The 24,385-nt window shown below is 37.3% G+C and overlaps 2 protein-coding genes across 3 annotated transcripts; both read left to right on the top strand.

Moving 5' to 3' along the window:
- The first annotated feature begins 6,242 nt into the window (after window positions 1–6,242).
- On the top strand, window positions 6,243–17,300 carry LOC143459985 (dual specificity mitogen-activated protein kinase kinase 6-like). The gene is made up of 8 exons (XM_076957314.1): window positions 6,243–6,400; window positions 6,719–6,789; window positions 6,880–7,014; window positions 7,168–7,296; window positions 7,400–7,489; window positions 7,765–7,909; window positions 14,835–15,070; window positions 15,681–17,300. The coding sequence occupies exons 1-8, from the start codon at window positions 6,370–6,372 to the stop codon at window positions 15,876–15,878; spliced, it is 1,035 nt and encodes a 344-aa protein (XP_076813429.1). The 5' UTR covers window positions 6,243–6,369; the 3' UTR covers window positions 15,879–17,300.
- A 1,068-nt stretch (window positions 17,301–18,368) lies between these two features.
- On the top strand, window positions 18,369–24,155 carry LOC143459423 (solute carrier family 22 member 4-like). Of its 2 annotated transcripts, none has more exons than XM_076956577.1 (12): window positions 18,369–18,573; window positions 20,726–20,859; window positions 21,298–21,380; window positions 21,610–21,713; window positions 21,797–21,951; window positions 22,126–22,297; window positions 22,389–22,539; window positions 22,674–22,774; window positions 22,905–23,119; window positions 23,257–23,439; window positions 23,537–23,675; window positions 23,746–24,155. In XM_076956577.1, exons 1-12 carry the CDS (start codon window positions 18,389–18,391, stop codon window positions 23,768–23,770), a joined length of 1,647 nt encoding a protein of 548 aa, XP_076812692.1. In that variant the 5' UTR covers window positions 18,369–18,388; the 3' UTR covers window positions 23,771–24,155. The 2 variants fall into 2 exon arrangements, with proteins under 2 accessions (XP_076812692.1, XP_076812691.1); XM_076956576.1 differs by having other exon boundaries at window positions 22,671–22,774.
- Window positions 24,156–24,385: the final 230 nt, after the last annotated feature.

Here is a 24,385-nt window from a genome sequence, read left to right as displayed (position 1 = left end):
TATAACTGGAGAAGGAAAAGGTCAGTTACGCTTTTTTCTGTAATCATGACCAATAACAAATGGGGATTTCCCTGTGTTGTTCTTTACGGTAACGTAGTAGTTTTGTGAAATAACAAACATTCACAAATTTAAAAATCAAAGGTCCATCTGCTTATAAAAGATAACCACAATACGAAGTTGAAATGAGTGAAAATATAGATAAAGTTAAGTGAATGCGTAAATGAGCTCAGAACAGGCACGTAATGAGCTAGCCCAAGGTGGCACCGGCCGGTTTGAGCAAATCCTGGCACTCGTGCCGCATGTAACCCGCAAAAAGATTTTGTGCAGTCTGCAAATACTGTTGGAGTTTTGGTACGTTGTATTTTCCAGTGCAAAAACCGTATTTGATACAGTAAAATACACCAGAGTTTTATTTAAATGGGTTGCATTAGCCACAGCCTGAGGTAAGTAGCACATCGTTGAAGTGTAGTTGTTGAAGTTGCAACTTAATCATGAGGTGATAATGACTTTTTACAACTAACGTAACAGCATTGCGTGACAATACATGCATGCGATGATTTTAGCTGTTTGTTGCAAACACAGTTGCAAACAAGTATAGAAAGTATCAAGGAATGCGTTATTAGTGGTGCGGGTAAAGCATCAAGTTGATTAGAACAGCAAGCTCAGACCTTTGCTAACGTTGGAGTTTCGCATTTGCGGCTCGCAATGTTCTCCTCAAGCTTTAATGTAGCAAATGGTATGAACGGCTTGAACGCTGCATTTTGGAAATACAACAACTTGAAAAAGTTTTCCTTTTTATTTAGAATATTGATTTTTACAATCGTTGTCAAATTACGTGTTTAATTAACCTAGAGAAGATAATTGTTGTGTTTTAAATTGCAGAGGCTGATGCGGCAGATGCACAGCTTATCTGTCTTAACTTGTTATTTAGACTTAATCTACCTGCCGAATTAATGACCTGACTCCGTGGTTGCGTGCGGTTAGAATTCTCTAACCTCTTGTCAGCCGAAAGCTCTTACGTTATTACAGATACAGTTTATCAGAAACGGTCCTTTTATTGTAGGAACTGTACAGGTTCCGAATATTACACACAATCACAAACTTAGTAATCACCGTTTAAAACAGGTCTAAAGAATTGCAATTAACACGACTAACGTACTACGTTCGTACGACTCTGTCTCTCTGTCTGAGTGGTTACTCGCGTAGAAGTTTGAGCTTATAACAGCGTGGAGCGGTGTGAGCGGAAATATCCGACATAAAATACACGAACATTTCAGAACGTGTGAACGATAAAAATAAAGCGTTGGCAATGGGGATTACATTCAGTTAAAACTAGGGCGTTTTGAAATCACCTGGTAACGTATTAAACGGCGTTTTCACATGAAGTTATTTAGTTGGTTATATGTTGATGTGATGTTAGGTTATTTCCTGTATTTGACAACACAACCCAAGGAATGTCTATCATAGCTTTATTATAATGTTGTTGAACTTTATCTCGAATAACTTACGTGAAGTTTGAAACGGGTAAGTTAATTTAGTTGCTTGAGTTAATTTCATGCTCTGGAACAGATTTTTAAGCAGCAGTGTTATGTTGTATTCTAACGAAGAAAGCTATAGATATCGATACAATATTTGTGCTTGGTATGTTGAAAAGAAATAATACGGGATTCGTCCGATTCAAGTTGCTTGATCTTGTACATATAAAGGATCGGTTAAATTATTTTCTCTGCACATCCTTTACCTGATAAAATAACAACTTAGCTACTGTCTTTAGTGCAACAACAGACCCATTGTAAGAAACGTTGGGTTGGGGCTTTTAATGACTTACTTGGCTTTTAGTTTCCTAAATTTGGGCACAGACTTCATAGTAGGCTTAAATTTTTCGCCAAGTGTAGAACTTGTTTTAAACCAAATTACACTGAACAAAAGCCGCATTAGCTGTTTTTAGTTTAACCCTAGAATGCATACACGAAAAAATTTACGCTAATGCATAACAGGGGTCATTTTGACCCGTATTGCTATTAAGGTACCTGTACCGAATAAGGCCCACCTAACACTTTTTTGAAAATAACTCAAGAACCATAAATGAGAATAGACTGAAAAATCGTATTCTATTAGTGAGGGTATATGACTACAACATATTAAAACCACAATACCTGACAACCCCCCAAAAAAGTTTTATAAAGAAATTAAAAATTCCAAAAAATGGGCCTTATTAGGAGCATAGGCTCCTAATAAGGCCCACCAATTTTGTGAGTATTTTGATTCAAAACATAGTAATAGACAACATATAACATTATTAGAAATTTCACATTTGAAGTTGTACAAACATTTAAAAAGATTCCACTAGGCGCATCAAAGTAACTGCAACAATTTGCCAACTGATGACTGGAACCACTCTTGAAGTCTGGACATCAGTTAGCCAGGCATCTTGTATGGGCCTTATTAGGCGCATGTGGCATCAACGAAAAAAATGTCACATTTTTATCATCAGAAAAATTTTAGCAAAAAAAGTGCATTATCCTTTTCAATACTAAGTTGGTTGTTACATGAAAACTTCAGCCGGCTGATAACAGTTCATTTAACCGGCCAAATTCTCACTTACTTTTTTTCTAAATTAACAAAACCACCTTAACTGCAAATATAAATGTTTTTTGTGCTCTAGCGAATCGGTTGATCACGTGACAAGGATGAAATCTGGTAAACCATCATGAATTCATCTTAGTTTTTATGTAGGGACAAAATCTTTTATTTATTTGCACGGGTTTGCGAAATATGAGCAATGGGCCTTATTAGGGACCGGGCCTTATTCGGTACAGGTACCTTACATGCAATTCTGTTTTAAAGAAATTGAATATTTTTCTTCTTGTTCTTTCCTTGTCTCTTCCATTGGCGTTATGATGACATATCTAGAGTTTTTGCTGCATTTTAATGAAACAACCGACGAAAAACAGTATAAAGAAGTCGATGAGAAAATGAAAGAAAAGTCCAGAACAGTTCACATTACAACGTATAGCCTGATTCATTCACTGCATTTGTTGCATGTGATCATGGTCACGCTGTGCTCTGGGCACACGGGTCTGCAACTCTTGAGCAACATTTTGCAATTAACTTTCTTATCCTTTGCGTGAGGACATAAGTAACACCGCTTCCTCTTCTGCAACGTGTTTGCTGTTTGTAGGGATGTACTTCGAAAAGCTAAGCCACATCTCACCATAGCCTTTCTTGTGGCTCTGTGGAGTTGAGGAATTTTCTGTCTTGTCATCATGTGGGGCAAAATGAGGCAGTTAGCAAGATCTGTTATGAAACCTCGTCGCTTTGAACCTTGTCCACTCTGATAATCAGGATATACTTGTCTGAATATGGTATATGCATTTAGAGCTGCGATGTCGAACAGATTGTAAAAGAGAACTAGAGGCCATCGGCGGGTTTATCGTTTGCAAGTAGGCCTATATGTTTAAACCATTTGGTCAACCAAGTCAAAACCAATCTTTGTCTTGTTATAAAACCTGATGATCTTAGGCCTCTTTTTTGGGTCTTCTTCGTCAATGCTTATATCGTGATGCATGCTGCGGGTCAAAACGACCCCTGTTATGCATTCTAGGGGTATTTAATGAAAAATGCATTTTTCTTGTCAAAGGTAAAATTTTACAGAACAACCGTTTTCTCATCATGTATAAGTATAAAAGGCTAACAAAGTCAAGAAAATCTAGGAGTTAATTCGCAATATGTGTTAAGCAGTTATGATGAATAGCACCGTTTGGGTCATTTTGACCCCTGTTATGCATTCTAGGGTTAAATAACCAAAAAATCACAATTTTCAGCCAAGCATTGTGTATAACCATACAACTGCAGGCTATAGCACAGCAAAATCCGACTTTTTAAACTTTGAGCCCAAAACAAAATTTTCTAAACTTTCCAAAAAGTGGCCTCCACGGTATCTTGAAAAAGTTAGTGTAGTGTAGATTACCGGATTCGTGTTACCTACAGTACTTTGAAGGGCGACTTAATTGTGCTTTAAATTAAATAGTACCCAATATCAAAGATTCTTCGGGAAACATTGTAACCTACATGGAATATGCAAATACATGCAGTGCAGCTCCTTATATGAAATTTTAATTCAGCTTTAATAAAATCGGTCTATCAGCTTCATCTAAGTATAGGCCTATAACTGTTTTCACTTTTCGGTGAAGCCTGTCTTTGGTGTGCACTGAAGCGGAACGACCCTATAAGTTTGCTCTGAAAAACAACCAAAATCAACAGAACATAATAAATTTGCCCATTGATATTTAACGCATGTATGTTGAAAATAAAATATGTGATATGATAATGTAATATATTATAGTTGGCAAATTGATAAATTTTTTTAGATTTACTTGAAATTTTTTGTTAAACGAGTAATTATTGCTGGGAACTCAAACTTGATACAAGTTCATTGAAATGACCGTAATTGATTTCTATGTCATGACCATTGAAAAGCATCAAATAGTAAAAATGTCGCAGAATGCCGATCATGAATCATGATCAAAAAACTTAGCCTACCATCGCAGCTTGTTAGAAAGTAGGCTATTGTGATTGTGATTGTGGTTGTGGTTGTGGTGATGGTTGTGGTGATGCTTTTATTGCCAGGTGAGCAGTTGACTAGGGGTATATATATAGCCAAAATTCTTGCTTCCTCTTATAGTTTGCACTTCTGCTTTGACGTAGTGGCTGGTGGCATAGGCATAGGCTTACTGTAGTAGACCATAATTCCTAATATCTAGCTGTTTTAGGCCAGACTGCAGAGTTTGGCTCAGGTGCACTCAATAGTTTTACTGTTTTCCGTGAGCTAGCTTACAGTGGTGTACTTTAGGTGCGTAATTTTGCACTTAATGAATTGAAAAAAACTAATGCGCACTCAAATTTTAATTTAATTTAAAATGTGCTGGGGTTGAATCAGCCTATAGGCTTAGTCAGGTCTAGTACGGTATACAAGTGCGCATCCATAGGTCTTGTGGAAAGCATGGCAAATGCAACCTCCAGATTTTTCAAGGTTGTGCTTGGTACATTCGAATGTATCCTTTTTTACTGTGTAAAAGGATAGCCCACAGGCCTGACTGGAAAGTACAAAAGTTTCAGACGAGAAATCTGGTGAACAAAGCTGCAAAATTTGGTGTGTACCAAAGTCTCAATTCTGCGACCGAGTAGACTGGAGAGTTTGGCATAGGCACACTCAATACTGCTTTTCATGAGTTTAAGTTCAACGTTTAAGATGTGATATTTTGTGCTTAATGACTTGGACCAAACTTTTGTGCACTCAATTTTCAATTGATTTAAAGATTAAAAAAGTCAAATTGTGTACAATACTGTGTAATTGCGCATTTCCACTGCGTCTGAGCATTTTTGCGCGCCGCACTTGTCATTTTCAGTTGTTTAACACACCCAACATCTTTGCTTAAAACGGCCATACTCTGCAGTCCGGCAGCTTGGCGACTCAACTAAAACCAGGTCCAAAAATTTCAACAAAGCAACAATTATTGAAAAATGTTGTAAAAAGTTGTTTCACGTACAATTATGTCTAAACTATATATATTGTCGGTAGATACTGTACTAATCCATATTTAGACACTCGCTGCTTTGTGACTTAATAATTCCTCATGAGATCGTGCATAACGCTTCTGGTTGAAGTTTTGTGCTCGTATAATTACATTAACACAAAATAATGACGTCATGACATGACTCACGACAGTTGGCTAATGTTGTTAATTGTTTGAATAGAAAATTCAATTATCCACATAGCCACTAGTTTAATAATCCAAATGCTGCTAGGTTTATCGTTTATTGGGCTTCCAAAATGGACGATAAAACTTAGTCTCTTTACAGCTTTAAGTCAAGTTTATTGTTGGCCTGCTCTAAAGAATTTAATGAATTGAATGAACTCATCATGAATTTTTTGGTTTTGATGCTGTATCCATCTGTCCTTAATATTCTAAATAGTGAAATATATCTAAAAATGTTTGGCAAATCGTTGGAGTTTAGTATGGTATCAGACTATCCATACGTGGACTAAGGAAAGTTTTTGCACAACAACACAACTTTGTGATGATCCATTATCAGGCATTCAACCTCAGCTACTGAAACAGCTCTAGGCAAACATTGTCAATGGCAGCACCACTGAACCTGGTTTGCAAAATGACCACTTTGAAAGTTTTCCACAACACCATCAAGTCTTCAATTTTTATAACTTTTTTCTTTGTAGTTTTAGGTTTATGTTTAACCTGTTGTAGTGTTTGTTCTAAATCTCCTACCAACGTGTTAATGGACCTTTTGAGATTATAGCCTGATGTTGGTTGGATTAAAATATCCTTCAAATTATCTGTCACGTCAAAAATGGCAAATGCATCAGGGCCCTTTCATGCCGGTAAGAATACCAGTCAAATTATAATCATTATGCCAAACAATTGATACTATTTAACTGCAATACGATATTATAATGCTAAAGATTCTGCTTTCAGTTTTAATTATGCTTTGTTTGTGAATTAACTTTGCAAGGTACATATATATATTGCATTTAGTTGATTTTCATTTGTTAAGGCTGATCAATTAGTATGAAAACAGCTACATACATAGATGATTTTTTGAAGTTATCCCAAATGTCATGATTGCCCTTCACACAGTTTTATTTTATATGAAATGTACAAAAGTTGTCGTATATTTAATGGTGAAAGTACAATTACAGGCAGTAGCCGGGTTAATAAGAAACTACGTCCTCGTTTAAAAGTTGAAATTAATCCTCCAGAAAAAACACCCGTGAGTATCAGATTAACTTGTATATTCTGAAAGCAATGAGGTTCAGGAAGCATGTTATGTTTTACTGACTAACTTTATTCTGTATTTTAGGTAACGCAGTCATCCAAAGTCCCTTTTAAAACAAGCTCGGTAATGAAAATTAACGGCAAAGATATTGATATAAAAGCAGACGACCTCACAGTGATCGAAGAGTTGGGTCGTGGTGCATACGGGGTTGTGGAAAAGGTTTGAAGCAAATTTTTAAAGCACTTATGTCTTTTCAAATATATTATTTCATCATAAAAATTCTTTAGTATTTATTTGTTGGGAAAAATGTCACCAGTTTGTTTTTCCGGAAGAATTTTTGTTTTAAATCCATCATGATTGAAATGCACATAGATGCAGCTCAGAAACACAGATATTGTGATTGCCGTAAAACGAATTCGAGCAACATTAAATACACAAGAACAGAAACGGCTTTTGATGGACCTGGACGTGGCGATGCGTTCCGTGGACTGTAACTACACAGTATGTACATATTAGTCTGTTAACTTCATCATACTCTAGCTGCAATGGCGTACTTTATACAGTTCCGTGTAATTGTAAGTAATATTGGTGCCCTCATGTATAGGTAACTTTCTATGGGGCTTTGTTTCGACAAGGAGATGTCTGGATATGCATGGAAGTCATGGACACGTCTTTGGATCAATTTTATAAAAAGGTATCAATTTGTATTTTTAGAAGGTTACCCGTACACCTTAGTGGCATCTTACAGCCTACTCATTATGTTATTTCAACTAGTCCTTGTTGTAAATAGTTAGCAAACATCAGCCTTAATAACTACAGCTTAAGTAGGCTATGTACTTCAGTATTTTTCCCTGCATTTGTATTCAAGGGTTACATGCTATTGTAACGTCCACTATAACTAGCGCCTTACAAAGCATGTCAGAGTACATTGGATTTTTCTGAGGCTTAATGTGTTCTGGTTATGTTAAGGTCAAGGACCGAGGTCTGTCAATTGGTGAAGATGTGCTTGGAATAATTGCTGTTTCAATAGTCAAAGCGTTGCGATACTTGCAAGAAACACTTCGTGTCATACATCGCGACGTAAAGCCATCCAATGTTTTGCTTAATAAGGACGGTATGTAAAAGTATAAAGTATTAGGATGCAATGTTGTGGTGTTTTGTGATGTAACTGTACTGGTCAGTTAGCAAACTACGCATGCTTTATTTTCCATTCATACATAGATTTCTAAAAACAAGTATAGCCTATACCTATAGATCTGATGTACTTTTAGAAAGCTAGATTTAGTAAACTTTGAAGCCGTATTTTACTAAATGAAGAACACATGAAACATAGTATTAATTGCAATCTAAAATCGCAAAATGTATGAAGGTAACATTGTTGTTAGCTTGGCCGAACCCTTTGATGTATTGACGTACTGTAAGAGTGCATGCAACGCGCTTGTAAAGCAATCATGGAATATATTGGTTAATTACAATCAACTTGCTTGTACCATATCAAAGCAAGACAAACTTTCTTGTCTCTCCAAGTGGTTTGTGAAGACTGTAGACGGATGCAAATGGGTTTGGTTGTTAATCAACAGCTGTTCGCCATTGCATGCAGAAGGGAGTTAGCAGCAAATTACAATGCTGTATTGGTGTCTTGATTTTGAGCAGCTGCGTTTCTTCGTATCTTTGTTGCAACTTTAAAAAATCCTATTCTTCTATCCTTGTCAATACTTTGATTCATGTCTTTTATGTGATTGGCTTAACTGTGTTATTGCGCCATTGGTTTTACCCAGCGAGTAGATGCGATTGTCCAACTGTAATTTGCCGACTATTCCGTTTAAAGCAAGTTGTTAATAAGGTTGCGTCATCAAGTAGCAATGTTCAAAAAATATCACCGTCCCGTCCCAGTGGTGTTTCACCATGTATCTTTTCCCTTGTTATTATTGTTCTTAGGTGATCAACCTTCAGTCGGAATACTGTAAATATTGCGTCATGCGGTGATATTCAATAGCGTTTTGCTGTTTAACTACCGTTATAGCACGACATAATTTAGGAAAACTGCACGAGAGTTTTGTTTAAAGTTTCCATGCAAATCAGCTGCACGCAATTCCGGTTATAAATCTCAATTTGATTAAACCGGAAACTTAATTGATCTGTTGACCACATGTTGGCCACAACACATGATGCCCCTTGGCAAACTGAACTGATTTCGGCTTGCATTAAGAATCTTGTTCGTGTGGACACATTTATTAGATTTCCGAACAACATTTCACGCAAATCGTTTTGAATAATGTAATAGACGACAATAACATCTCAGTCTCATTACGCATTTTCGTAATAACCTTTCCAGACATATAGGATCTTTGGTACGAGCGCTGCGTTTCTACGTAGCCAAGTCACTGTGTAGGACACTGGTATGCGAGCTATGTCTGGCATTCGCGGACAATGAATTTGGTGTCATTACTCATTACGCAACCTTGAATACAAGGTCGGCCGCGAAGCAAACACGCCTTCGCACATATGGCAATGGCTTGCTTAAGCAAGTTTATTGCACGCAGAGTATGTAGCGACTGCTGAACGTCGGCGTGCAGTTCTTCCGATTTGGACATTGAAGTGCACAACGCATTTGCTGTCGACGATAAAGCGCTCGAAAATTTTTGGTAATGTTTCGTAACATGTTGATGAAGGTGCTTCGTGCTTATTGCGAATTATGTTCATGTACTCTGGCGATTGGAAAGTTGAATGGCCGAAGCTCGACTTGTGTGAGTTTCGCCCAAGGTAGTATAGCAACGCGAGACCCCTTTCACACACAAACGCGATTACTTTAACCTCGAGCGATGCTGTAAAGCTCGGGCCCACCCCTGAGTGAGTTGGCTTGTAAACGTTTCAAAGATTACCTTAAAGTACCATACTTGTGGTTGTGGTCATACTAATTTGGATGAAAAACTCTGTCCTTGCAGTTTTCAGACTTTGGACTGTTTGAGTAAACATTCGCCGTCTTGCATCATTTACTGCCAGGCCCCTGGTTGTTTCTGTGAACTAGTATTGGCTCGCTGTGTCTTATACTACAATCGTCCGTTGTATATGAAAGACACTAATAATTCGGAAATAATTTCTGATTGAAAGTTCGCTTTTGCAACCACATCGTAAACACGTTTCTAATCGTCAGAGCTTACTAATTTTAAAAATTTAATTCAAACAATGAGATGCCCAAAAGGATACTTATAAGTTATAACGCAAGAATGATTGTTGTATCAGCCCAATTATTATTATCGATCGATTTTTGCGTGGATACCGCCCTTACGTTCTTCCCACTATTGCTTTCATGCCCCGTTGAAGACCGCCGTTTGTTAAGATTTCCTTTGAAACGGTGGCAGCGGTTAGCTTTTTTATGCCCGGGGGTTTTGTCAAATTTACTCGAGCGGCCATTGTTTTAAAACACCGATTGGACACCCCAAAGAGGTATGGTTGTCAAGGTGTAATGTTTCTTCCCGCCAAAGGAAAAATACCAATCTGTTACGAGTGAAATTTCATACAGCGGTACCAAGACATTGCCTTTTACGCCTTCACACCCATTTTGGTCGAAGTTGTAACTGAAACCCAGCGCTTGTGAGTCACACTCTTGTAATCATTTTTTTTATTTTTATATACAGTTTGGCTGCAGTTATTTCTTGTTTTAACGTCACACGTCATCACCTTATGTTTTATTATAACAAGGCACCAGCGTTTTTGTTATCATTTTCTTGGGGGCTTGGGTTCGATGCAAATTTGCCATGCGGGAATTTTTCTTTATTATTGCAACGTTGGAAGGTCGAACCTTATTTAGTGAGAGGTATTTCCAAGCGCTATATACGCACGCGGAATGTAATTTAACCGAATAAAATTGTTGTGACGTCATCATGTTGGAAAATCCTTTGCAACTATTTTGGCAGCCTAGTTAGGATATTGAATACGTTTTCGCACAGTTGCGCTCTGTATTGTGACGAATTTTGCTCACACTGAAATAAGGTGAGTTGATTATGAGACCGTTTTTGATTTTCAGATATTTTTAGGCTTCAACAAATGCATTGTTTTGGGGTATATTGCGATTAAATTTTAAAAGCGGGATTTCCCAGTGTCAGTTAACGCAAGCACTGCCCCCTACACCCAGCAAAACACGCCATCTTGACTTTTCTCGACCTCAGCGAAATTACGATCAATTTGTTTAGTCTAGTAGTGCATGACAAGTTGCGATGACTCACATGATGTCGCCTTTCATGTTAGATCCACGCTAAGGCTCGATATCATGTGACCAACCAATCCCTGCAATGACCTTTTGGTCGCCTTTGACTGGCTACATCTTTCACCCGAAAAATTAGTTGCTGAATTGCCACTTAAGCACGTGTCGCTTTCAATTAAATATGTTGCCCAATATTCTTACACGATGTCGCAACAGCAGTTATTACAGTATTTGACGTGGCTTTGTCCACCCTTGTTGTTTGGTTCACGCTGTCCGTGCTTTTTATGCGACAACGTCTCGCTATTTTTCGTGGAAACCCTATTTTTGGTATCACTAACGAACTAATTGAATCACTTAAAATTATATAAGTTCTAAATGGTTCACATTTATTTAAATTAAAATATTTCATCTGCAGTATCTTTTCTATTGTCAGCTAAACATGTCGTTCGTCATTCGGCAAAATTTTTTTTCCCTATATCCATGATTCTGTTCGGTCAGTGATATTAATATCAGCACCTCATCATGTTTCCTTCACGACGTAGCTTATACAGAGTGAGCAGCCTGAGTTTTGGGTGATTATGGTGTAACTATTTGTAAGCTTATATCGTGCGGTTAAATTTACAATTCAAATGGCGCGCCAACAATTTGTGGATAATCGACAACATGTGCTTAATAATTTAAATTTTTTTTCAAACTAGCGCCAAACAACTTGCAATTTGCATTTCTAACCGAAACTCAATGGAAAACCGAAAATCCATTGTTAAATTTGGAAACTTTGCTGCTTTCTGCGTGTTATTCTCACCTCTGCTCAGTGACGTAGTTCACTGTTGCATGTATGTCAACCAATTGTCGATTGAAGCAGTTATTGCATTATATGATTCAACACACGAAAGGCAGGAGGCAAATTGATATGAAAGTAGCCCATGTGACCTTAGGAATGTATTGTGAACGCAGAAATATTTAGCGCCGCGCTTCCCAGAATTTTGTACTAGTAATCAGTTTTATGCGCTAATGGGGAGAAATTAACATTTATCTTGCTGTTAGTTGCGTTTCAGTTGCTTTCCAAGACAAATTTTCCAAGAACTATGTGATGGATTTGCTGATATGAGAACGTGACATTTTAAGTTGTTATTTGTCCTAATTTTTCTTTGGTCTTTGTTTAAAAGCACAGCCATGAGTCGCTTTCAATGCACAAGTTCAAAGCACAAGTCAAATCAGTAACTCACTTCGATCTACTCCAGTAGCAAATATCGTTTGCTTTTACTTATTTTCATACAATTGCGCACTTGAGTAAATCAATAACTTCATTATTCAATTCCATCTTTTCTTGTTAAAACTTAAAAATTGATTTTAACAAAGTTGAAAAATAGCTGTTTGCACTGTCCAATATTTACGCGCAGTACTATAACGAAAAGCAAACTTTTCAAAATAATACGGCGCTTGTCTTAGATAAACTCACGAAGTTTTAGAATGTAAACGTTTGTGAGTTTCGTGGGAAAATGAAGGCATTGTTTGTTAAGGGTCAGAAGAAATAGCTTCACAATAGCTTTGTTTCACTTTGACTCCTGCATTCGTATGAGGCCTGTCTATTGTTGTGACAATTGTTACGCCATAATTACATTTACAATCGCCAGACCGTCAACTCACCTACAGAGAAGAGACTTTGTTTGTTGTCTCTCTTTCACGGCTGTTTGTTTTTTTTATTTAAATCACGTGTCTGCGATGAAGTGTGACGTGAAGCTTATCTCTCTCCTTTCTCTATTGTAGGCGAAATGCCTCAAGTTTCCTACCTAATAGGTATTAAGGCCAAGTTGCCATAGATGAGAGACTCACGGTCTATTTTCAGCCGTCAACACCCGTTTTTAGCATCACAATTGCGGTGAATGACGTAACAATGGTGTTGTGTTCGAAATGTTTCAAACCCGCGGTACTTTGGCCTTGAATGAAGCTCTTGTTAAGTCAGCTACTACAAAACTCGTCTTGTCTATTTAGGGCTTAATCGGAAACATTGTCGTGTCTATTTTTGTTTATGATACAATACAACCTTGTGTTTGTTTAAAATTTCCTTGTCCATTCACACCGGCGATTGCGTACAATAAGCTATCACATTTCATCCTAAGGGCTTAAACTTCTTGGGGATTAGTGACCGGTTGAGTAACTTCTTGACAAGACTTTTGTTTCAGTCAAGGAATAAATATCACTACCTCTTGCCAAATTATGACATCCCTCCATCCTATTTTAATTCATGCAAGTCAAGTGGAACTGACTGGTGGTTACCTAATGATTTTGATAGGGCCTCTTTGCAAGTCTACTGTATTTGCTGTTTTTCATGATGCTTTCGTTGTACGAAATGATACCTTATTTTGAGCATAAAATTTGCGAAACGTTTTTAGTATCGGTCTTCTATCTTACATCTGTTTTTTTTTCAGTTTTATTTTGGGAACGTTTCTACCGCCCCCGGTATTGTTTTTACCACGTCCACGCACACAATTTTTTATGAGAAACGGTGGACTAAATGATTCTAGCAACTCGGCCTCATAGTACCAAGTTAAGGCAGAGATTTTAAAGTAAAAGTTTCCCACGGAATTTCCCAAATTTATCAAGATTTAAACTTGTTTTAAACCAGATATGATTAAGATGAGTCCAAATTAACCATTTTAATTTCAGACATCAACGAAATTGGAGTTATTCCTAATTTTTGAACATAGTCATACAATTTTACCCATTTCGCATTTAAATCCCACACGACTAACAACCTGAAAAAGTTTTTAAGTGTAACATAGCGCAATACTTGCAGATTAGTGTGTATCACCTCCTGTATTGTATGTCGTTCAAGTTACCGTGTTAGTAGTACAGTACGAGAAACATTTCGTGGCTTTACTGTATTCAGTCTCTTCCGATGAGGTTTTTCTGGCGTTAATTGTATCACCCGCGTGTCTTGAGTTCGAAATGACCTTTACGCTGTGCGTGGCGCGCTTGCAAATGAGACAACGTCCTATTCCTGCTTTCCCCAAACTTGGCCCTTCGGCTTGTTTGTGGCTAATTGGGAGGGAATTTTTCTTGTCAAGACATTTCGAGTTCATGATGAATTTTATGAAAATGTCAAATAGCATTTGCCGAGATTTGGGGCCAAACCTGAACAATAAGGGACAGTATTGTTTACCAAGTGACTATTTCACTATATTCAAGTCACGCCACCCATAGTACAAGATAGGCTGTAGTGTTGGGAGAATGGTTATCCAAAAAGTTTATTTTAGTTATTTAAAGTTTTATTGGAGTTGGATTAAGATTAAAAGGTAGGTTTAAGTTAGATTCAAGTTGCTATGCTATAGCATTTAAGCTAGGTTAATGAGATACTGTGAAAAATAGCTTCGAACGCACGATTTTTTTCTTGTGAAATAGTGGCAGTCAATTTTATAACCTTCACTTTTCTCCCAACGGTTTATATAATATATCTTTATCACTCACATTGATAACACTATTTGACCATTTTCTCGTTTTACGACCTAAACGCATTCACGTGATGATTCATTTGAAAGAGCTTTGATATAACGGCCGATGATTCATCCCGTCTTCCGCAATTTACTAAAACTGCCATTCTCGAAAGCGGGAATTTCCCATAGTGTTTGCGTTAGTTGAATAGACAAGGTTCAGTTGCGTTCCATCAATTTTTCACTCGTTCGTGACACCCAGGTCTTTATAAATAGAACAAAAAATTTCGTTTCAGGGCATGCGCGGAGCTAACCTCCATAAGAGAAACTCACCGCGCTATAACTCTCGTAGCACCTGCCCCCAACACAAGTGATAAAAATAATCAAGCATCTTCCTTGTTTAGGTCAAGTCAAACTGTGCGACTTCGGCATTAGCGGGCAACTGGTCGACTCACTCGCTAAAACCATCGATGCTGGATGCAAGCCATATATGGCACCCGAACGCATCGACCCTGACCTTAATAAGAAGGGCTATGACGTCAAGAGTGACGTATGGAGCCTCGGAATCACGATGATTGAAGTGGCGACCGGCCACTTTCCATACGACACATGGAAGAACCCATTTCACCAACTGAAACAGGTAAAACCCTCAATATTATATTTTTTACATTAATTTTTCATTAAAATTGGAAAGCACAAAGTTTCATCCGTCCCAGTACAATGAATTGTGGACAACCCACCAAGATTATGCGTCACAAATGATTTCTATTACGTATTAATGTTTGTGGAAGTTTATACGGTAAATTAGGCTGTGAAATAGACTATATAATGAATCACATATAGCAACGATGTCAAACTCAATTCGCAACTAGGGCCACATTGGAAATTTCGAGTAAAATGGCGGCCGCTCCAACAAATCAAACATGAGCTTAGCCAAGTTACTGTATTTTAATTAGTTTATGCTTCGCAGAATATGTTGTCGTCTTATATTCCGTCACATAACGGCTATGTTCAAATATTTTTGATTATATTCTCATGTTAATCTTATTGCTTATATGAAATTGATATCCTCGCTTCAACAAATATCACCAAAAAAAATTAAATTAGTGGATAATATTGTTTTAAAAGCACTGGGGAGTTTTCGGAGACGATATCGCTTAAAATTCACGATATTTTTGAGAGTTCCTGTTTCCCGTGACCATGAACTAGTCATGAGGCTTTCGTGCTTTTATGCTGACCTTTTCATACAGGTCATCGAAGATCCTTCTCCGTCCCTGCCCGCCAATCAATTCTCTAACGAATTGGTCGATTTTTGCCGCTGTTGCTTGCACAAGGACGCCGCCAGACGACCAAATTATCGCGATCTCGAAGAACACGTCTTCATCCAATCGCATTTGCACGAAAACCGTCGACAAATCTCATCCTTTATAAGTCTCATCCTTGGATGAGGTCATCGTTACCTCACCGATCTATGAGCTGTTACGTCGTCGATCACGTGACGTTGCCAATGCAAACTCTGATCCCAACAGGTTCTTTATGACATCACAATGGTTGCCTTTGGTAAGACCGAAACCGTAGATATAGAAAAGATCTCGCAATGAGCTTTTGATGCAGTAGTTACTTCAGGTAACAAAATTCTTTTATCGTCTCACGCTGTGAGCAGCCGACTAGCACAATGCCCCAGTATTGTTAAATATACCCACTGTCTGATTGGCCAAGATTGCACTAATTTTGCGACAAATTTACTATAGTGCGTTCGTGTGAATATTTCACCTTTAAAGCTTTTTGACAACTTGACCGAAGCCAAATTTTAATTACATTTTGATGACGTCATTAAAACATTTTATGTTGTCATAAAAAGTTTTGACAGCTTTTCACAATTAGTATGAAATAATGTACAATTATACATTATTTATTGCTGTTACCCACCACAATTTTACTGCATTATGCCTTTGTTTTCTAAACGCCCGTTGAATGGAGTTTTATGGCTGAAATATTATCTTTTTAAATCAAGTGCCTTTTATAACATGTTTGATCAACTTTTCATTGCTGTCGTTATGATGAATGTGTAATTGACAGAGGCACTTTTTACTTAAATAATGTTTATTTCGAAATTGTTGTTATTTTATCGGTCGTTACCGGTTCCATGGATGTCAACACCTCATAGAATCGGTTTAATGTTACACTTTTCAAATTAATAAATGATCCTAAATTAACAAATCGCCCTAAACCTTATTAGAATAACTTGGGTTGGCGAACGCTTAAAATTATGTTAATTCGAATAGACTTATTTACAGAACAAAGATTTATAACATGGTCTTATTTATTTGCAAACTAGTAATATTCAAAATGTCTGTAAAGTTATATTTTTCATGACGAGTTATTCACTGTTTTTAAGCAACCTAAAGTTCCGTAAAAGACAGATACCGAGACCGCATCTATTGAAATTGATCTCCAGTAATATAGGCAATTCAGGACCGTATTTACATTTTCCTTTACAATATTCGTCCTTCCCGGATTATATCGCTCCTACATAGACCGATACATTGACATCACCATGAAGTTAGTTATGTCTCTAGTTTTTGTATCTGTTTTAGTGCTCGTTTTAACTTTTTTTGCCAACTTTCACGTTTGGATTCGTGCAATTTTGCTGCGCCTTCGAAATGGACTTGCGAAATATATCCCGATGATTTTATAAATCGTCCTTTATAATGGTGTCACTGGAAATGAAATGTACAATGTCATTTCTATGGATTTTCAATTCTGGAAATAATATTCTTCACCAGCCAAGAAGCGAGTTCTTTCAGCGACTTGTGGTTTTCTGTGTGGTGTGAATTTTATTCAAATAAAATTTATGAAGCGGAGAGCAATCATGCTCATGATTTATCGTTTGATCACATCGCAACGTAAAGAAGAAATTTGTGCCTTACATAGCACAAGAAACAGAAAGGAGATGATTGCTTAAATCATTGCTTGTGTGCTGCCTGAAACCCTGATGCTAAACTTGAACTAAAATTTAGGATTTTTAAAATATTTCGCATAAGGAAAGTTTCTGTTGTTGACCTCTGAACCCTGAGTGGAAATGACGTTTAGTCTCTCGACCAGTTGTCAAGTGAAGCCAGTCCGTCGGGAAAACATGAACACTATTTTGTCGCCTATCATTTGTCTTTTCAGCACAGTACTTTAACTTTTGATTCAAAGTTTGATTTCAACTGTACAGTGTCTGCGGCCGATGTTAAAATATTTCCTTAAAAACTTGCAGTTTTTGTTCAAGTTGTCCGGATCTGGGCAAATCTATGGATAGATTTTATAAAGAGGAACTATGACTAATTTACATAACGTTTTGTGATGCAATAGGCCTAGGGTTGGTATGTATGAAAAGATAAGATTTCTCTGATTTCTTTCTTACAGATGATTTTAAAAACCAGTTTGGACTTATCAGGTAGCAGCTTAGTTGGTGCTGTTTTTTAACATGGGAATTGCCCTAGCATTTGGCGCCTTTCAAAGATCCGAGAAGTATGTAGATACAAGTTGGCATGAAAACTAGTGAATAGTGTATTTTTAGGTCAAAAACCCACTTCTGTTCTTGAACCTAGGTGACAGGAGCTGGAGCTATGGGAACCATGTCATATTCCATTATGAGGTAGTCCTAGCTATCGCCTACAACTGCTGAGGGATTAGACAAAACATAATGTAGGAACCTAAGTTAGTCATGCATGACAGAGCTGAGGGTTTGACAAGGGTAAGGTCAAGCTGTACGGAAAGATACCTACTGTCTTGCTTGCTGGGTGTTTGAGAGCTTCTCTGTTCTCACAACACCTTTCCTGTTTTCTAACAGTTTGTTTTCCCGTTCGGTACCGGTACTAGGCTATTCTAATAAAAACAAAGTCGGGTTATTTTGGTAAATCAAGAATGTTTTAGGCCTACATCGTAGATTAGCAATGCTACTGTAAGTGAAATGTCTGCGCATGAGAACCTTTTGGCACCTGTGGAGAAATTTGGCTCGTTTCAAACACGGGTGGTGATAGTAGCGTACTTAACTGCAATTGTAGCAGGACCAAATATCTGGATGACTGTCTTTGTAGTTTATACACCGCCCCATCGATGCTACATTCCGGAGCTGGATGACGGCAACGAGACGTCGTAAGTTTTAAAAGAAAGTTTTAAAATACGGCGTTGTGTTTGCTATAGTCTTGGATATACGTTGTTTTAATACACGTTCTATTACACCTGCTTGCACCACATCGCAGGTGGTGAAGATTTCTATCAACGTGTACCGTCACATGAAATGCAATTTTACTAAAACTGAATACAGAGTTGCAAGCAGCAAAGTGAAATGTCGTAGCGATTGTTTTGCTTTTATCTTTCCTTAACTGCGTTTCCGCTTTAATACTCCACTTGGCTTACCACAGCGACCGTAAAATAAAAAATATTCAGGTTATCCGTGAGATTGAATGAAAGTTATTATAACCTGTAAGTATGAATGCTACCTCACTTTGTGTATGAATGCTACCTCTCTGTATGTTGAACGTGCGTCGGTTGGTTGTTGGTCGAACCTGTGGCGATGCCGGATACTTGCGTAATTAATTCGGCTTCGCCGACTCCGCTGTGCCGAGAAACATTGCAACAGAAGCTGCAGAAAATATTAATAACGTAAAATGAGATTGTTTTACAATACCAAAGTGTTGCAATAAGCACAACGAGTGCTGCAATAGACATCTTTGTTTAATACGATGAACTGTCTAACATAATCCGGACCAACTTCAGACCCTCATAAGAGTAAAATGAATAGAATGGGATTTGAAATATTAAAAAGCACGACGTGATGATAAAAACTGGTAAACTTCGTTTTAGAAGAAAATTGATGGGCTTCAAGATTGAATAAAATGGGCGATAGTATTTGACGGACAAATCAAAGAAAACAGTGCGACATGATATGTAAGGTCTTGCACGTTGAGACACAAGAAGCACAGCATTATAATGCACAATTTAGGAAGATAAACAATTTGGGTAACAATTACTAAGCCAATAGGGTCATGTAGAAATTTTCAGTAAAAAGATGTACCATTTTCAAATGCTTGTTTATTGAGACAGGAGTTTTTCAGTTTGATTTTAGTCCTCGTTCATTTTACTCCCGCTTACATCATTTTTGCATGTTTTCAGTGAAAAGTGTCAATGTTGCTGGGTGTGCAACCATTGCACTGGTTAATGTCGACTTTTGCCGCTGATTTAATATAGTCTTTGACTATATACTTAATACATCTTTGTTGAATGGCGTGGGTGCAGTTAATCTAGTCAAAGAATGACGTGTTGTTATACCTATGTAGGTAAGGTTCGTATGAAACAGGCTCGTGAGCAGCAAACACTCGGGACTTAATGTTAAAGTGGTTGGAACCGATTGTTAAATAACAATTAAATAATGTAACTATAACACACAGCAGAAGAAATGGCACGTCTAGTAGTAACGTTGCCTCGCTATATACAGCAGGATGTTTCCGGATTCGTGTTGCATTGTTGTGAAAGGACATCACTCGTTGTACCTCAAATAGCTTCGTTTGCTTGCCTGATCACTAATTAAATGTCGCCAATTACAAGTGTTTTCGGTAAGCTTTGTCCAGGCCTAAAGTTAGGCTTTAGATCACTGATTTTCAACCTTTTCTTAAGAACCACACATAGCACAATTATATTGATTTAATTTAATTGACTTTTTTAATTGTGTCAATAACTGTAGATACAACTCCAAGGGAACCATTTCCCACAATATTTTTGGAACTCTAGGTTATTAATATGAGTGCATTTTTATTTCCGGCTGTTATTTAAGTTGACTGTAACACAGTCTTTCTTTGTCGAATCTTGTTATCGAAGCATTGCTTGCCCACTCGTTTATTCACGTTCTATTTTTGCGAAAACAATTTAACAGTGCCGAGAATTTACAAGCGTCAGGTGATTGGAAAAAACGACTCAAAACCACAACCTACAAATTTTCTAAATTTAGAGTTTTTTACCGGATTGTTACTGTATTTGAACTCAAACTTCCTTTTTTTGTGTAAAACTTAACAATGCGACAAATTGTTAGTTTCATAATCACGCTCCTTGACTCCTAGAGGTTAAATCAAGGGAAAATATATTTTGGCATTAGAAATGCTCTTGTACGCCATCTTGCTCTGAGGTTGGCTTACCAGCTGCAATGTAGTTGCTGATGTCGTTGTTAGTTTTATAAGTCATCGAAAACTCATCAGCTTAAAATGTTTAAATATTTCACACGCTTTTTGTCTGGTTGATTTGTCCATTACAGGGAAGTGGATTATGTTGTTGTACCAAGTAACCTGTCCAATAGCTCGGTAGCAAGGTACATCCCCGTTGTCGATGGAAATCTACAAAAGCCGGAATGGAGTTCATGCACTCGCTACAACGAATCCACTTCGGCAGGTGACAACAAGACGATCATTGTTTGTAAATTGTGTATATTTTAATCAAAGCGTTTTTGTAGCAAATCCCCACCAGGTTAACAGAACTAGAATCGCCAGGACATTTACTTTCCTCATGGCGGCTGATATTTCTTTTACTAAAACATTTGCAAAGCTCATGTTTAATGTCTGTGATAATATTTATATTTACACGTATTTATATGTATTTTTTACACTTGTAAACATTTATATATTTTTTGTTATATAGTTACATGCCTTAATAAATTATAATTTTTGTACGTTTATGCTTATGTATATATAATGCATATTGTATTATGTATATATCAATTATATATTAAATATATGAACATTATACATATAGTTATTTATGTATCTCTTTGTCGGGTTCTGTTTGATGATGTGTGACAACGAGTTTACTTAAATGAACCATCTTTTGCAGGTCAAGGTAATGTCAGTGCTGTTAGTTGTGACAGAGGATGGAAATACATGACAGGAGAAAATGTAATAACTGCTGTAAGCGAAGTAAGTGGCTCACACTTTTCACTGAAAACACTCACTCACTTCGAACAAGTTTCGGGAACCGTAACTGACATATGAGTTTAAATTCTCAGGATTTTATTGCAATATTAACAATGAAGAAAAAATAACCAAATCTTATGCTTTATTGCAGTAGTACATTGCCAGTTGGGAAACCTCTACATTTCCTTGGCAGAGTTAAATAACTTAACTAAATGTGTCTGTTATTGTCTAGTTTGATCTGGTTTGTGATAAGTCATGGCTTGCACCTCTGGTTCCATCTTGTTTGATGTTTGGTGTGATGGCCGGGTCTTTTCTTGGGGGCATTTTGGCGGACAGGTGGGAAACCTAAGAAGCATCGCTCTGCATAAACATACACCATAGGAATTAATGCAGTAATTCATACATTGCACAACGAAAAGGTTTGGCAGAAAAAAAGTTTTACTGGGTGCCCTGGTGATCTTGTGTGCCAGCTTGTCTATTTCTGCCTTTACTCCATCCTGGATCGGGTTACATGTCCTCACCTTTTTTATCGGGCTTGGTGGCGTTGCCCGAACGTCTATTCTTACTATTCTGCGTACGTTAACATCTTACTGTTGATTTTTGCTTTTGAATATCGACTTTCAGTAAATTTTAGTATGACTTTAAATCTTGGCAGACGTTTCGCATCAATTGTTGACATGCGCAAACCGCTTCGCTAATACACCTGACTTGCAATTAAGATGTAAATTGTAATCTATATCTTTGGCAGTGAGTGAAATTACGCCGAATAAAATTCGCTACAAAGTTACCGTTGCACACATCTTGTTGATGGCGGTTGGAAGCTGTATGCTGCCTCTAATGGCGTATCTTTTGCCTAACTGGAGGCACCTGTATGGCGCAGTGGGCTTGTTGCATTTTCTAGTACTGTTTCCGTCTTTCATGTAAGTAACGCTTTTCGTATTTAAACACAACTTGAATAGGTGGCCAGTTTGTAGCAGTTCATTTTAAAGTAGAACTTTGTAACTTTTAAAGAGTTATCGAAGAATCTCCGCGATGGCTGTTGGAAAACGGCAAACTCGATGAAGCGAGGAATTTGTTGCAAAAAATCGCAAAAATGAACAATGTTAAACTTGATGAAACGAAGCTACTGGAGCTAGGACGCGACAGAGAAACCAGACTGAACGTACGCGATGACGCAATAATTCATTCCACTATCAATGCAATGTGTTGTTTACATTTAAGTATTAAATATGAATTTGAGTTACTTAACGATGTTTTGATAACTTATGCGTTTACAAAGTTTTCTATCGACAGCAGGAAGCTGAAAAGAAACAGTGCGGAAGAAGAAAGCTCTCGTACCTCGACCTCGTCCGGGTGCCATTCTTGCGAAAAAGAATTATCATTCTCTCCATAGCATGGTAAGGTAACAACATGGTATTTCCGCGTTATTTAATTGGAAAATTTGTGCGAAAAGAATTTAGGGTTAAGTTTAACTTCGCGAGTTCTACCCAATAGCGAACTTTGAATTCATTCTTATACTTGCATCAGGTTAGCGGTTAACGTGTCATACTACGGCGTGTCGCTAAACGCGAACAACCTTGGGGGGAACCGCTACCTCACTTTCTTCGCGTTGGTTTCAGTCGAGCTGCCAGGCCATATTCTCTCCTACTTTACGATACGAAAGTTAGGCAGCCGAGTGGCGTTCATGATTTTCTCTTCAGTGTGCGGCGTCTTTATTCTGGCCGTACCCCTTTTACAAGCTGGTATGATTCAAACTAACTGAATGGATTGTTTGTCTTACAAGATACAGCACTTCAACTGCCACATTGCTCAATTAAACAAAGTATAAGTATAACGGAGCACAATATATAGTTAATGTAATTTTCTATAACTTATTAAGTCGACGATACTGCTGTTATTGTGAGCAATGTGATCGGAAAACTTTTTGCGACTGGAACCTTGTCCCTGTTGTACGCCTTCACTGGAGAATTATTTCCAACGCTTTTGAGAAGCCAGTCGTACGGTGTTTGCTCTGTTGTCTCAAGAGTTTCCGCTATGTTGGTGCCCTTCCTCCTATACCTTGGTATACACTTTGCTTATTGAACACTTCGTTGAGTAAAAGACTTAAGCACGGAAGAAATAAATTCAGTTGTTATATTTATTGTTTTTTGTATTTCAAGGGGAATTGTATCACCCCATCATCCCGTACTTGGTGATGGGAGCAATTGTCATTGGTGCCGCCGTAGGAATGTTCTTTTTGCCGGAAACCAAATCACAGCCAATGCCGGATACTATGGAAGATGCAAAATTGCAAAACAGGTGAACAGCTATAACTAAATTACTCTTATGACATAGACATATGATATTAATGCAGTTTTTCTTGTTACAGATTCATCTCAAAAGTTAGATGTTGAGAAGATGTTAGAAGTCGTTTCACAAGAAATTAAGAACCGTATTACGCGTTTAATTTAAACAACATCCTATCTTCATACGATGTTGTTCACAGTTTGCCAAAGGCGTTGTTTTGTACAAAGTTTACGAAGCAGCAAAGCATCGCAAAGCAAACTCAAAATTTACAATCAAATTGTTATGATTGCTTATACTATGGTTTCGACATTGGAGTACATGGGGCAAAGATTGTTTTGCGATCTGCTGAACCCAGTGACGAATACGTTTAGGCTTCCGCGAAGATAATGTATTATATGCACGAAATTTCTTTTTACACGATATTTGATATTATATATATATTGTGATATGATATTATACATTGTGATATGATATTATGATATTTTGATATGATATTATATATTGTGATATGATATTATATATTGTCATATGATTTTATATATTGTGAAATGATATTATATATTGTAATATGATATTATAAATTTCATATTGATACACGAATGCACGATATTTCTTTTTGCTTACAGCTATTGCGTAATACCAAAAAACTGTAAAATTAGACGACTTGCTGGCTTTAGTGGACACAAGTGTGTTACTTTTTTGTTAATAGTCAAACGCAGTCT

Source organism: Clavelina lepadiformis, chromosome 5 (assembly GCF_947623445.1).
Source record: "Clavelina lepadiformis chromosome 5, kaClaLepa1.1, whole genome shotgun sequence".
Lineage (NCBI taxonomy): Eukaryota > Metazoa > Chordata > Ascidiacea > Aplousobranchia > Clavelinidae > Clavelina > Clavelina lepadiformis.
The sequence above is the reverse complement of the archived record's forward strand: the minus strand, read 5'-3'. Positions and strand labels throughout refer to the sequence as shown.